The sequence below is a fragment of the Papaver somniferum genome, chromosome 5 (assembly GCF_003573695.1).
Source record: "Papaver somniferum cultivar HN1 chromosome 5, ASM357369v1, whole genome shotgun sequence".
Classification (NCBI taxonomy): Eukaryota; Viridiplantae; Streptophyta; class Magnoliopsida; order Ranunculales; family Papaveraceae; genus Papaver; species Papaver somniferum.
In genome coordinates this window covers 105,806,073-105,821,912 of record NC_039362.1, presented here as the reverse complement: position 1 = coordinate 105,821,912, position 15,840 = coordinate 105,806,073, and the positions used below count along the sequence as shown (strand labels likewise).

The 15,840-nt window shown below is 35.6% G+C and overlaps 1 protein-coding gene across 1 annotated transcript; it reads right to left on the bottom strand.

Moving 5' to 3' along the window:
- Nucleotides 1-8,710: 8,710 nt before the first annotated feature.
- On the bottom strand, nucleotides 8,711-9,899 carry LOC113279419. Its single transcript, XM_026528113.1, has 2 exons — nucleotides 9,504-9,899; nucleotides 8,711-9,400 (listed from the first exon to the last, which is right to left on the bottom strand). Exons 1-2 carry the CDS (start codon nucleotides 9,897-9,899, stop codon nucleotides 8,711-8,713), a joined length of 1,086 nt encoding a protein of 361 aa, XP_026383898.1.
- Nucleotides 9,900-15,840: the final 5,941 nt, after the last annotated feature.

Sequence of the window (15,840 nt, the reverse complement as noted above, 5' to 3'; positions counted from 1 at the left end):
AAGCAAGCAATTGAGCGATGGGGTATATCCATATAGGCAACACATTTATTAGTTAAGTTGTACAAACAAGGAATTTTTTAAAAAGAAATCTCAAACTAATGCCATAAGGTTGAGTTGAAAATCTCTGAGTTGCAGGATAAGAGGAGGTTAAATTACAGAACCCATAAGACAATTTAAGTTTTCGATAGCCAGTGGAGTTTCAACAAAAACAAAGCTTTATCTTGTATTAACTGTTATGGCTAAAAGTGAGCTCAAGACTTTGGCAATCCTTGACAACGCGACTAACAAGATTAACCCCCGAGTTACAGAAGAGTAAGATAAGAAAATCTATAAAAGGGATTTCAACTGTTGGTCTAAAAGTGGAGTTCAGATGCAAATCTCCTTTGATCATTTTAACAAACAGGCAAAGGTTTAGTAACTTTAGTTTAACAATTTTGCACAAACCTTGGTTTATGATGGACACCAAACTTAATAATTGAAAGACCTTTCTAGAATTTCATAAAATCATTTATAACACTCAAAAATTAATAATCACAGTAAAATATGCAAAAGTTAAACACAGGGAACCAAAGAGTTTAAATCAAGTTTTGTGGTTGTACAAGGCTATCAAAATCAGAGATCTTTAGAAAACAGAATTTGAACAAAATTTGTTAAATTCTTGGTTACTAAAACATCTAAAACAGTCATTTACCAATTTGCATGAGAAGGTAGGTCACATTATCAGGAAATTTGCAAATCAAATTAGGGAAGAAAGATTGGTACAAAAAGAATAAAAATTCAAGAGAAGAAACCCCCTACAAAGTCCATTGCGATGAAGTCCCACTTCCATTCGGCTATTTTTAACGGTTGCAACGGTCCAGCTGGTCGCTTATGCTCGGCCTTTACCTGCTGACAAGTCAAGCATCGCGATACGAACAATGCAACATCCTTCCGCATACCTCTCCACCAAAACTTCCGTCTCAAGTCATGTTACATCTTCGTACTTCCCGGGTGGAGTGTAAGCACTGACTCATGAGCTCCGGTTCTGATTTATCGGGGCTGTGTTGGTGTTTTGTTTGCTTAAATGATCGATTTCCTTATGTTTCGTTTGCGTTCATATGAATTGGTTGTTTAAATAGTGTTCTGTTACGTTGCAACTAAACCTGAATTTTTATTTCCTTTCTGTGAACATACTCTAACCTGTTTGAAACTCAATTTTAGTTACTCTTCTGATTTAGTCAAAGCATTTTATTTTCTGAACTTTTTCTTAAACTTATAACAGTTGCTTGAAATGGTTTTGGCTGAATTTTGGGTTTGGGGAAAAACTAACCATGACCGTGATATACATGTCATTTCGTGTGTTAGTAATGTACATTACTAACCATTCGTAAATCTGACGCTTAGTTTCTTTTTGAAGATGTATGTGTGTGAAAAATCTATAACGTCGAGCTCTGTACACAAGAAAAAGAATCTCAGCAAGAGGACAACACACCTTGAGAACGGTTTTGAAAAACTGTTGGGTTCTGTCAACACTATTGTTGATGCCGTAAAGGACCGTAAACGGATGAGATCTACTATGGACTTGAAGGAATTCAAGAAGGTGGTAGGTAAAGACAGGAACTTTAGTGGGACAGCGGAACCTACCAAGGCAGAGAAGTGGTTGATGGGCATTGAGAAAGAGTTTGAAGCATTACAAATTCCGAATGAGAAGAAGGTTAGACTTGCCACTTACCTATTCGAGGGAGATGCCGAACATTGGTGGAGATCTGTCAAGCGCATGGAAGATGTCAGCAACATGTGCTGGGAGAAGTTTGTGGAGCTATTTATTAATAAGTACTTTTCACCGACAGTTAAGGCATTAAAGTGTGATGAATTTGCTGCGTTGAGGCAAGGCAGTATGACGGTTATGCAGCTGGATCAGAAAAAAGGTCCTCAATTCTTTGCAACTCTTCAATATTAATCGTAAACACAGTTGTTGTTCCATTGTATACCACGCTTGGCTCACTTGTGAAAGTAAATCCAAATTACTGGGCAATGTCTCCCACAACTCTTCAAGTAGTTTTAATCATTAGTTTCACAACTGAGTCATATGTTTTAGAAATTTCTAACACAACTCCACTAACAGTTGTGTATACATTCTTCTCCCAACTCTTATTTTAGTTGTATGACATACTCAACCCTTGTTTCACAACCAAAGGTATGTGTAGCAGAAACTCGTATCACAACTTTTGTTAGTGTAGTATAACATCTTTTCACAATTATAATCTTAGTTGTAATTATTTCTTTGACAACCAAAGCTTGTGTAGCAGAAATAGGTATCACAACCTTTGTTAGTGTAGTATAACCACTTTTCACAATTATTATCTTAGTTGTAATTATTTCTTTCACAACCAAAGCCTGTGTAGCAGAAATAGGCATCACAACCATGTTTTGTGTAGTATAATTTTAATTTCACAACTCCATTATTATGTAGCAGAAGTATGTATCACAACAATTGTTTATGCAGTATAACTATATTTTCACAACTCCTAGTTTTGTTATAATCAATTGTTTCACAACCAATACACTGTGTAGCAGAAAAATGTATCACAATCCTTGTTTATGTAATACTCCCTCCGTTCCATTTTACTTGATGTTTTAGGATTTTTTTTATGTTCCAAAATAGATGAGTGTTTAGATATTTTTCCCAAATTCTCACTAATTTACTCTTGCTTTGGAATCATTACCATTCCATTAATTTTCATTGAAATCAGTAAATTGGTAATTAATCTAATTTTTAAATCCACTCCATGGAGGATAAGTACTCTATCCCAAATAAATTACATCGGGATTCGTAATTTACACTAAATATAGAAACTAAAAACTAGGTACTTTAAATTTTTGGAAAGCTATTAATATGGGTAAATATGGAAAAAATTTACTCTCTCTGTTATTTCTTAATCTGCGTGAAAAACTCTACAACATCAAGTAAAATGGAACGGAGGGACTATAACTTTATTTTTACAACTCCTAGTTTGGTTATAATCAATCGTTTCACAACCAATACACTGTGTAGCAGAAAAATGTATCACAATCCTTGTTTGTGTAGTATAACTCCAGTTTCACAACTTCTAGTTTTGTTGTAATCAATTGTTTGACAACTTATACTCTGTTTAGTAATAACCTTTTTTTCCAGTATGGGTATATCCAATTACAACCTCTTTTAGCAGTTGTGATTCATTTACATTTTATAAAAAAAATATATTAATTACTGTTTCATTCAATAAAAATGTACCACCATTCATTCAAATATAAAGCACTTAAACCAGTGCAAGATCATTCACAACCTTGAATGATTCGTGAAACATTGTTTCCACAAAAAAAAAATTGTTTCACTGATAAGAGCAATAAGATAAGAACCAAATTGTTTTCTAGAAGCACTCCCCAAACAGAATAACAAGTCAGATGGCAGGCAACATCAGATCCTTGGCCCATGTGGTATAAGTTCCTACAGCGTCTAATACACGCTTCAACTCACTGTTTGCTTGTAGATAATGACATCATCAACATGAGACGTAATCACAGTTACTTTGTATGCTGCAAAACCTATTGGCATTCCATGGACCTCCATCTTTGGATCTGTTTCCGTGATAATCGCGTCAGCAACAACCTCGTTCTTATTGTACCAACTGAGTAACCTGCAAGCTTTATCCTTCCCTAACACTTCCTCCACCCTTGGTCTGCTGATTGGACTGTTATTTTCATGGTGGGGAACAGTCATGCTAGTGCTAGCAATAGCATGGTTGTTGCTAGCATTTCCAGACTACAGGATAAATACAACAACAACATAAGAAATTTGCATAATGCAAAGAAATAAATTTGAACTGGCATTGTGCAAGTGTACAAACATATAAACACACTTACCTTTGGACTGGCTTTGTGCAAGTATGAGCCACCGCGGCAGTCACAGCTCGACGTCTTTTCCTATACCAACACCAAACCGACAGTATGAGAGGCAAGTTTCAATTCATCAACTAAAAGAAAACTAAATGAATAAGTACGTTCTCACCTCTAACAGTGCAAGTCTCTCGTTCACTTCCTTCATATTGTCCCGACACTCTTTGATGATCTTCTTATAATGGGTCTTGACAGCCATTTTTGTCTTTGTCGCTCCATACCCAATTCCTCTCAGTTTCCCTGGTTTGTCGTCACCAAGAGATTTGGAAAGAAGATCACATGTCACAGATGATCCAACATCAGCACCATGTTCTTCTACTGCTCTTTCAATCTTTTCCTGTATTAATGTATATGTAACCCGACTAGTCACATTTTTGCATCATTCAAACACATATAAACCTAAGAAAGAAGATAAATATGAGTTGAGTTCTCACCAAAGCCTTCACAACACCAGGATTAGGTTCCTTTCCTTCCTTCTGTTTGTGACCCACTTTCCAAAGTTCGACTCTATCAATCTATTCTTTTGTGTTCAGTTCCTTTTGCTGTAAACAATATGTTAATCCAGCTAGTTAACATATGAACATAAAAATACAGTAAACCTATAATGAACATAGGAATAAAAATACAGAACATACCATTTCTGCCTCGAGTCTCGCATAACCTTTTTTACTGATAGTGTGTGGAGTGGTGTGTTTCTGTCTAACTTGTTGCATCTGCAATCTTTTTGTCTGATAAAAGTACGGAACGTTGTTAACTAACAAGACATCCAAGAACAGTGAACGTGCAAGGGATTAACGCCAAAAAAATTAATTTATCGTGATATAAATGCTTACTCTGAATTCTGCCGAGCAAACATGTCTTACGAACTCTTCCCACTCATTGACTGTGTCATTCTCTGGTTTCAGTGTTGTCAGCCTCTTCTCTCTTTCTTCTTCCTATAGCTCATCTAAGGCGAGTATCCTACCAGCTTTTCTAGACCTAGCCTCTTTAAGATAACTTCACATCTTCCCAAGATAGTAGTCTTCGTAAAACTCATCGATAACAAACCTTTGCTGCAAATACAAGCAAAAGAGTTAAAAGAGTTATAGAGAGAATGTATAAATCTTCTCGATACGTTATAAAAGTAAAAGAGTTTAAAATTTGAAGAGTTAAGAAATTACCATGACAATCGCCCATATGTTATCTTTGGCCTCTTTAGGGACAAGTCTCCAATCCATGTGTTTTAATGAGATGTTTTGCCTAACTAAAACTCCCAACACACTTCCAAGCTGCACCGAAGGATCACCAATGGGCTGATCCTTATTGTTAAAGCTAACAGCTTCCTTGCCATTCTTATCAGTTGTTAGCCCTAGTGCACTCATCCTTGTTGAGCCACGTGGAACGTACTTTCCAGGCAAAACCCAAGTATTTTTGCGGTCATTAAACAAAAGAGTTAAGGGTGGAAAAACTAACATAAATATACAACTGAAAATCTTGGACAGACAGTCATACCTCAGCTTCTGTTTCATTTTCATTTCCCATGTCACGCTCCTCGCCATCGTTCTCATTTTCCTTGTCTTCATTTTTCACCTCATCATTTTCCTTCTCTTCTTGTTCATCATCTTCATCTTCTTCGGCGTCTTGAAGATCTGATAAAGTATCATCCACATTCCTGAGTTGCACATTCGAACATGGCCCTGTGTACAATTTTCGCTTTGCAGTTTTCTGCTTGTTAACAACTTCACTAGAGGGTGCAGCTTGAGATGCTCCTGATGTGGACTGTAATGGTTGAGATTGTTCTGGTTCAACTGAACTTTTCATTTTCCTAATGGTTGAGATACACAAATTATCTTTAGAAGTTATTCCCGAAATCTTCTGGAAAAACAAAGTTCTCTTCAGAAGCACTCTAAAAAATCTTCTAGCAGAATATTAGTTCTCTTTAAAAGATGCAACAACACGTTGATACTTTTCGATCTTTTGTTTTCACAAAATACCGGTTTGATTACCCATTATATGTGAATAAAGGTTTTGGAAATCTTGTGTTTGTTTTGAGCAAAACAATTACTAGGTAAAAGTAATATCAAAACAAACTTGTAGATTAGGGTTTATTATATTCTTCAAAAATGGAAGAGAAACCTAATTATTCTACAACGAGAATAAATCTAGAGATATCTTGTTTAAAACTTCTTAAGAATTTTTACGAGATACCTTAATCGAAGTTTTCTTTCTAGTTCCGATTTCAACTAACAAGTGTTGGTATACGATCGAGAACTGAAATCTATCAAAACCTAGGATTTATGACCAACAACTCTTGAATGGTCTTATATTGGAAGAGAAGACCTTAGAATAGACAAAAGGAGAAAAACCTAGTTTACAAGTTGTGCAACAATCACGAAGATTATTATCAACTCGTCTTTGCGATCCCCAAGGAAAATACTTTTATCTCACTCTTGTTCACGAAGAACAGAAGACATGGAAAACAACCTTATGAACCTTACACCAATTTTCCAAGGGATGAAAAATGTGGTGTTCACGAACCCTTTATTTATAGTGAACAAGGTAGCTTGAAAGCTAAGCAAAGTTATTTTCCTTTTTCAAGACTCTCCTAATTTTGGGAGTCTTTCCTAAGTTACAACTCTTTCCAAAATAATTAAATAAATAATTAATGTAGCAAATATTGTATTTATGTGAATAAATCACAATTTATCTTAGGAAGGAATTAAAAGATATCACAAACACTTTAATATGGTAATCAAATATGTTTGGAGTAATAGCTATCTTGCCTAGATAAGGAAACATCAAAAACATGACTAAAAAAGTCCTCTAGTCACGTATTTGGGCTTAAGTCCGTGAATCGTTACAAACAGTTCATGGTTTGTTTCCTACTAACGAACTGTAACAGTTACATCAGCACTTATAACTGTTACCTTAATAAATCACTCATAACTTCATCGTTATAACTCGGAATTGAGTGATTCTTGGCTCGTTGAATTCGTAAGCTCATTCACTATAACATGAGAACCTTTACAGGGATAAAGGTTATTGTCACAAAAGTCGTGGCTCAAATAACCTCAAGTATATATACATAAATGTACATTTACCGTCATAGGAATTGTTTCATAGAGTGAGCATTTGTTTCGACATATGAGAAAGGTAGAATAGGAATTGTTCCAAATGAAATCAATCACCACATACCTTTGTTGATGAAGTCCTTGTTGATGTCTTCTTGTAGTCTTCAGTCTTCATCCTTCAAGGATAACTTCGATCTACTTCTTAGACCTAATCTAGTCCGAAACTAACCTTAGTATACTAAATCAAGAATGCGTTTTGGCAACTAAATTTGACAACTAACTTGATATACCAATGCTAGTGGGTTCAAACGAGAAATGCTCTAACAATAAATTAATCTCAAGGCCAGTTACGAACAACGAGACAATTTTACTCAACATAAGAGAATCTTACGGAGTGTATCAAGTAGCAAAACACAAAAGTGTGATCACAAATAGATCAATACTGCAAGAAAAATCTCAAAGAGTTTGTTCTATTTTTTGTTTATAAATAACATAATAGATTTAACTTTAGAGCATATATGAAATAACTTCCCAATGTAGCTTGTGACCGTTACAACTAACTTCCCAATGTAGCTTGTGACCGTTACACCATGCTTCAAAAAGTAGCTTTTGATCGATTACAACATGCTACACAATATAGGGTATGACCAGTTATACCTCAAATCTCAACAAGTTAAGATATGTTTTACCTTGTCATCTTACATTAGTCATTCAAAAGATATTCACTAAAGACCCTGACCAATCATGATTTCCTTTCGATTATGAAACAAGTTCATATATATGCTTCCTTTAAATAAATGTTATAAAACATTGTTTCATAGGGTGAAATCATACCTATATCTTACACTTAATCAAGTAACTAAATACAAAGATTATGCTGACGTCGTGTTTACGAAGTTCCAAAAGATAAGCGTTTATACTTCGTAATTCAATAAGTTCCTTGACACTTTGATCATAATAATATGACCAAGTCTAACCACTGGAGTATTATATATACAGCTTCGCATGTTATGTTTTCAATATAATACGACTTGAAAGATACATTATGAATGGAAAAAAGATCAAGTTAATATTACTAACCTCAATTGGAAGGATGATATCCTCGTTGTAGTCGTTACTTCTTCACATTCTTCAGGTCTTCGGAGTAATACCTGTACGTCTCAACATTCCTTGACTTTTTAGTCTAACCTAAACGAAGTTTGTTTTTTTTTTTTGAAGGAAAGGGGTAAAATATTATTGAAAGGAGAAAAATTGATTACATTCTAATATAGAGACTCAAGAATCTCAACCCAGCTAACAGTTTCTATCAACTGCAGCTTCCCAGTTATTTACATGATCTATAAATGATGTCAGTCTGAACCAATTCCTCACTGACCCCCATTGAAACACGAGCCTTTGAACCTCTACAATGATCCAATTTTGCTGCCTCGCTCTTTTCTTAGCCATAGTTCTTCTATACTTCTCTAGCCATATTGCCCATGTAATGGCAAAAGGAAGCATCAACCAAATATTTTTAGCAATGGTTTTGTGCTGAGTAGATCTCCAATATTTGAACTGATCTCTGACATTGTCTTTGTGTATCCAGTTTGCATCCATTCTTGAGCTGAAGTATCTTCATATATTTTTTGCGAAACTGCATTTTAGTAGCATATGATCCACAGTCTCACTTTCTCCATTGCACAAACAACACATAGTAGAGTTAAATTGACCACCTCTTTTGAGAAGACTATTGAGTGAGAATTGCATTATGTATTGCAAATCATGCAAAGTGATGTGCCTTTGGAGGAATTTGTTTTCTCCAGATGTATTTGAACGAAAAAAGAGCTGGCAGTTTGGATATTTGACCTTTGCCATTTATATCCCTCCTTCGCAGAGTAACCTCCATTTGTATTGTAGCTGAAGCTATCCTCAAGGACAGTAAGGGTTGGCGGAGCACCAATTAAGCTGAAAATGTCATTTAGTTCAATTAACACTCCTGGAGAAGGATTCTCTCTGAGCTGAATTGTCCAAGTACCTTGCTGAATCAAATCTGCTATTTTTGCATGCTTCTGTCTTGTGGCTTTAAATGCTCTTTTGTGAGTTTCTTTGAATGGAATGGCTCCTTTCCAAGCATCTAGCCAAAATTTGACCCCAATTCTACATCCTATAGAGAATTTAGAGTTCAATTGAACTAATCCTTTTTCATTCTGTATTCCTTTCCAAAATCCCCTCCCATACGTTGAATTGTACTCTTTAGGCCAGATGTCATTCTTGTCTGACCTGATTCTCAATTGTATTATCTTCCTCCATAGACTGTGCTTTTCTTGAGTGTATCTCCAGCTCCACTTGGCCAGAAGAGCTACATTTGTAGCCTTGATATTCCTTATACCTAAACCTCCCGAGTCCTTAGGTAAGCAACATCTATCCCCAAGCAATCCAGCATATTTTCTTTTTGGCTATAGTTGAACCCCATAGAAAGTCTGTCATGAGATTTGACATTTGTTTTTCTACACTGGCTGGCATTTGAAGCAGTGACATGAAGTACACAGGAAGGCTTGCCGGGGCACTGTTGATGAGGACAATTCTCCTAGCTCTTGATAGGAATTTTATTTTCCAGATTGCAAGCTTTTTCTGAAATTTTTCAAGCACATACTCCCATATGCTTGTTTGCTTCATTGTAGCTCCAAAGGGCATACCCAAATATTTTAATGGAAGAGACTCTATCTTGTAGTTGAGAATCTTGGAGATTTCATGTACTTTCTGATCTGCTCCAATACTAATTACTGTACTTTTCTTTAGATTCACCCTCAAACCAGTTATAGATTCATATACCTGGAGAATCATGACTAAATTTTCCACCATCTCCTCTTTAGCATCAAGAAAGATCAATGTGACATCAGCAAATTGTAAATGAGTCACATTTATATCTGAATTGATGTGGAAACCAGAAATCATTTATAATGCCTCGGCCTTTTCCATTAGTCTGGTCAAGACTTCTGCCACTAGGATAAATAGAAATGGGGATAATGCATCTCCTTGTCTTAGTCCTTTTTGAGGTCTAAATTTGTCTGTTGCACTTCCATTCACCAGAACAGTTGATTGAGCAGATGATAGGCACCATTGTATCCAAGTCCTTCACTTCAATCCGAAACCAGCACCCTCTAATAACATATCCTGTTAGAGCATTGCTCGGCCGAACTCGCATGCGTTGCTATCTCAAGCATGTTTTTCAATGTTAGTGATCAGAACTATAAGTCTTGATTTCTAGTATGTTATAGCTAAGGTCTCGGACTAGGATATAAAGTGTAGTTGAGCTCATGGACTCCATGGAAATCATCATACAAAACGAAGGACAACTCAAGGAACCGGTGGATCTTCATCGACTAAAAGGTATGTGGAGACTTGAACTTATCTATCACTCAAAAGTATATTTATCTCCTATTTCTGAGACGAAAGTCGTTTCGCTATATAGACTTAGATTATACACATTTGCTATTACGAGCCGAGTTTATCTCGCCTATCTATTTCTCGAAATATGTGTTGGTAAGCTTTCGCTTTAACCAAGTTCATCTTTACCTAGTGACGAAAGTCATGACAAGTTTCAATCACTTTGGAAATTGCTTACTTTGACGAAAAATAGTTTGTGAATACTAACTATAGAATATCAACGTCCTCTAAGAATGTTCCAGTGATTGAAATGAGAGTTTAGATTATATAACCATTGGAGGATATAAGTATTGTTGTGGAAACACATATATGTATAAGTCCTTATTCCTTGAACCGAAGTTTGCGAACTTTGTTGATCAAGAGAACCGGCCTAGTGGCGTGAGCCAAGTCCGCGAACTCAGTCCGCGAACTGGCGGAAGTTCGCGACCCGAGAAATTCTGCTGGAGTTTGTGAACTCCGTCCGGGAACTTAAGTCCGCGAACTTGAGTAGGTTATACCTAAAAACGATGTTTGTGAACTTATTCTTATATAAACTAAGGAATGCAAATTGCAAATTGTGGATATATAGTTCATGAACCGAGTCGAGTGAATCAAATCGTTTTTGCTTCGATTGTGTCTTGTGTAGTTATATAAGATTTCCTTGCAATTGAACAACTCTCTAACTAGTTCATTTGAGTCACTTGAACTAGTTATGGTGAAGAAGAATATGGTTGATATGAAAGTGATCATATGGCTAACCATTTGGTTGACTATTGTTGAACAAACAAATGTACAAGTTTGGGTACGGTTACAAGCCTAGAAACGTGCATTTCATTTGTGTGTAACAAGCTAGTTTTCGATCTAATGGTTGAAAGATATTAGCTTGAATCTAAATCAGGTTTTCATCTAACGGTGAATATTGAATGCTTTGTTACCAAGCTAACATTAATTGCAAACCCTGATTTGAAAGACTATATAAGGGAGAACTCTAGCAACTGGGAAACCTAATCCCCACACTTTCTGTGTGATACTAGTTATGCTAAGATAGAGTCGATTCTCCTTTAAACTTTGGTTTCTTTTTCTAAACCAGGTTAACGACTTAAAGACTTCATTGGGATTGTGAAGCCAGACCGATACTACTTTCTCGTAGTTGTGTGATCTGATCTTGTTGTTTCTATCGTACGAGTACAATTGTAATAATTGGCTTGAGATTGATATCTCCGATAGGCAAGATATAAAAGAAATCACAAACACTTCGTCTCATCGTTTGTGATTCCACGATATCTTTTTTCGCTGCGTCGATTAGGATTATTGTGAGGTGATTGATAATACTAGGCTGTTCTTCGGGAATATAAGTCCGGTTTATCAATTGGTTCTTGTTCACCTTGGTTTATCAAAAGACAGAACAAAACTCGTAGGTATATTCGTGGGAGACGGATTTATCTATTACCTTAGAATTTTCTGTTATACAAATTTGTTTATTAAAGTCTTCGACTTTGGGTCGTAGCAACTCTTAGTTGTGGGTGAGATCAGCTAAGGGAATCAAGTACGTAGTATCCTGCTGGGATCAGAGACGTAGGAGCATAACTGTACCTTGGATCAGTGTGAGATTGATTGGGGTTCAACTACAGTCCAGAACGAAGTTAATTTGGAGTAGGCTAGTGTTTGTAGCGGCTTAATACAGTGTGTGTTCAATCTCTACTAGGTCCCGGGGTTTTTCTGCATTTGCGGTTTTCCTCGTTAACAAAATTCTGGTGTCTGTGTTATTTCTTTTCCGCATTATATTTTGTTATATAATTGAAATATCACAGGTTGTGCGTTATTCAATCAATTAGAATATCCGACCTTTTGGTTGTTGATTTAAATTGATTGACACTTGGATATTGGTATTTGGTACCATCCAAGTTATCTCTCTAGTATTTGATAAAGACTCGCAGATTTCTATTTGCTTGAGTATATATCAAATCGAGAGATTGAGATATAAACTCTTTGATATACTTTTTATCTAGATTGAGCCTGATTGTCTAGTTGATTCTCTAGAATGTATATTGGAGTTTGTCCATACAGATTGCTAAGCGAAATATTGTGTGTGGTTGTTGTATCCCCACTTTTTCAATTGGTATCAGAGTAGGCAAACACGTTTAAGACCTCAAAAATCTGTGTTTGTGGCAATCTGACTCTATGGACAAGAGTACTATCTCTGATAACGCAACATCAGTTCGGAGACTCTCGGGTGAGCTTCAAAGTCTTGAAACTTCTGAGAAAAACTCTATCTCTTGTTCCTTGACTGTATCTGCATTCGACTGGGAAAAATCTCTTGATGAGAAGTTGGATGAACTGTCAGATGACAATGATTCAGAAGAAGGAAAAAGTATCGATGAGGAAGTATCTCAATATATCAAGTTGTTTGACCATGCTTTGAAAGAAAAGAAGTCAACAACTTGCTTGAGTAAGTACATGACTCCTCTTTGTCAAGAAAACAGAAAATTGAGAAAACTCTTTAAAGGATATGATGGAGGATATAATCTCCTAAAATCTATCGTTAAAGATCGTGAGGAAGATGTACGCACAAAAAGGTATGAATGTGATAATCTTCTCCGAAATCTCTTTGTGTTGAAAGAAGACTTGCAGAAGCTGAAGCAAGATATGACTCTCAACAAAAATGTTTTGATGACAAAGAATTCAGTCTTTTTTCCAAAGAAAAATCCTTGGAGACTAGTCTTGCAGCTGCTCTTGATAAAGTGAAATCACTGGAAGAGAGTCTAAGAAGATTCAATTCTAGCTCTAAAAAATTGTCTTCTATGATTGGAGCATGTAAAGAACATCGTGATACACGTGGTCTGGGCTATAAAGGAATAGACGCTCCAAAAACTAGTAAAATCAATTTTGTTAAAGCTGTTGATAATTCTTCATGTGAAAAAATTATCGCAGCTTGTAATGTGGATAAAAACAAGGATTCTACTTCTTCCAAATCTACTCACACGAGAACGGTTAAGAATAATTCCTTCAACTTCTATTAATGTGGAAATAAAGGACATTCCGAGCGAAGATGTTGTTTTCGGTTAAGGAATGAAAAACTTCACAACATGCTTGCATGGATGTCTAAAGAAGACATCAAACCTGTCTCTCACATTGTTGGAGTAAAGGGCACTTTTGACAATCAAGAAAACTACTATGATAAGTTTTTTCTTAATCGTGTCTTTGAAACAAAAAAAGGTAGAAGGAAGAACAACCGAAGAGTAACTGACTTCTTAAATAACTTTGAAAAGAGGAAAAGACATAGTAGAAAGAAATAAAGGTCAAGTTTCTTGTCACTCCCTTAAGAAGGCCGCAAATCCAAGAGTTCAGCTCCAGATTGCTTACATATCAATAATCGAGTCTCAGGACTTAAGATAAGCATAAACAGACTCAAACGGGGCATCAAAAAAACATGGAAAGCGATTGACTCAGGTACTCCTAGTTCATCTCTTAATAAAACTCCTTCAACTATGTCATGTGATTTGTCTCTAAATCCTTCTGAAGGAGAAAAAGAAGAAGTCAAAATTGATGAGCAAAATGCTCATCTTAATACACCATGACTGCTCACTACAGCATCCCTCTTTTAATTAAATAATGATGCTCATTGTTCTCAAGAAGTGTGTCTTGAGAAGTGCTGTCAAGGTTGTATGTATTCTCTTCCTTTCTTGTTGTTGATCTTTAAAATCTGTTGAGCTTCGCTCCAGTTTTTCTCTTATAGATAATCATGATCCTTTATTCTTGAGAAAATTTCCTGTTTGCGTGTACTTCCTCCAAATAGTTATTAGTCTTGACACTCGAACTTCATTCTCCTTTTTGTCACATCTTAAGGCCGTGACCACCAGTGCACGAACTTCTGGCGCTCACGAACGTGTACAAGTTCTCCTAGGGTTTTCTATGGAACTTATTTATATACTTGGGTGTCATTCTGTGTTACACTGTTCTGAAAGGTCAAAGGTTTTTGTGTGCACAATGAATGGAGGAAACGAAGATGATGAAGTCAAGAAAGGGAAGTCTATCGAGTTTCATGATAATCATGTTTTCATAATATGCCTTCATGCCATTCATCATGAAAACAAACTACCAGTTCAGATATCATCACAACTAGTAGAGAATCTTCTTCAAGATTTTGAAGTCGTACGTGAACAAATCGGAATCGCAACAAGGAATCTTGAGTTTTTGAAAAACGAACTGAAGAAAGCAACTGATGAGCTCGTCCATGTTCAATCTCTGGTTGCTGACCGGATCTAGTGTTTTTCAGATCATGTTCTCTATATGAGTTTATGGTTGCCTAGTAAATCTTATATTTTCTTGTTTTTGTTAGAAGAATAACTAGAGTTTGGAATAGCCATTATTGTGATTACACATAGCTATGTCCAATGTTTTCATCTTCATGTTTTTAAATTTATTGGTTTAAATTCTAAATTTGTTTGGAAGATGATTTTTGCAGTATTAATCTTTATGGTTTTATATATTGCAAATTTATATGTGTGTTTACGTCCGTGAACTATGATTGTCTCATACCTTGTCAAAAGTAAAGTCTTTCGTATGTCGATATGCATGTATTGATAAAAGAATGAATAGACTTTTGACAAATACAAAAGTTAAGCCTATTATGTCAATTATTGATGGAAGATAGGTTAAAATCTTTTGTTTGCAAGGATTATGTCTATTGAATGTCGTTATGCGAATAATGATGGAAAATAGAATGAATCCTTGTGTATTCTGCAGTATTGATCTTCCCTGATCCATATTTTATGTATTACTGTGAGGCTCCGTAAAGTGTCTTATGTTGAGCATTGAACGGCCCAGTTAATTATTTTTATGATTAGCTATGTTGTTGTTGCTTGAGGTACTTTATGTCGAGCATATTCAACTAAATTAATCATCTTGTTTGGTTATTTAGTTGTTGCTCCGTAAGTTTTCTTATGTCGAACATGACCAATTAAATTGATTACTTTTGTGATTAGTTTGGTTGTGTATTTCGATTAGATTAATTATGGGTTCTCTTGTGATTAATCTAATTGTATGTTTTTAAGTCTCCATAAGTTCACTTATGTTGAGCATTTGTCGATTAAATTAATCATGGTTCTCTTGTGGTTAGTTTAATTGAATATTTTTGGATTCAAATTCATACTTTTATGTGATTTGTTATGTCCAAAGAAATCCTTCTTTTCTTTCGAAATTAAGGTCGCTCTTGTTGTTCTTTCGGGAATAACATTTTATGGGGAGAGTTCTTAATTGAACTTGTGCTTAATTGCCAAATCTTTGTGGGGAGTGCGGCTGTGGAATATTATAGGGGTTATCTTGTATCTTTACAAACTCCTTGATGAATGCATTTAGCTTCGGCTTTATGATTGCATCTAAATAAGATGATATATTTTTGCTTTCTTTTGGTCAATAAATGTCTCTTTCGGAAATTTCATTAGGATCCCGTTCTTGTACCTTTGCCAAT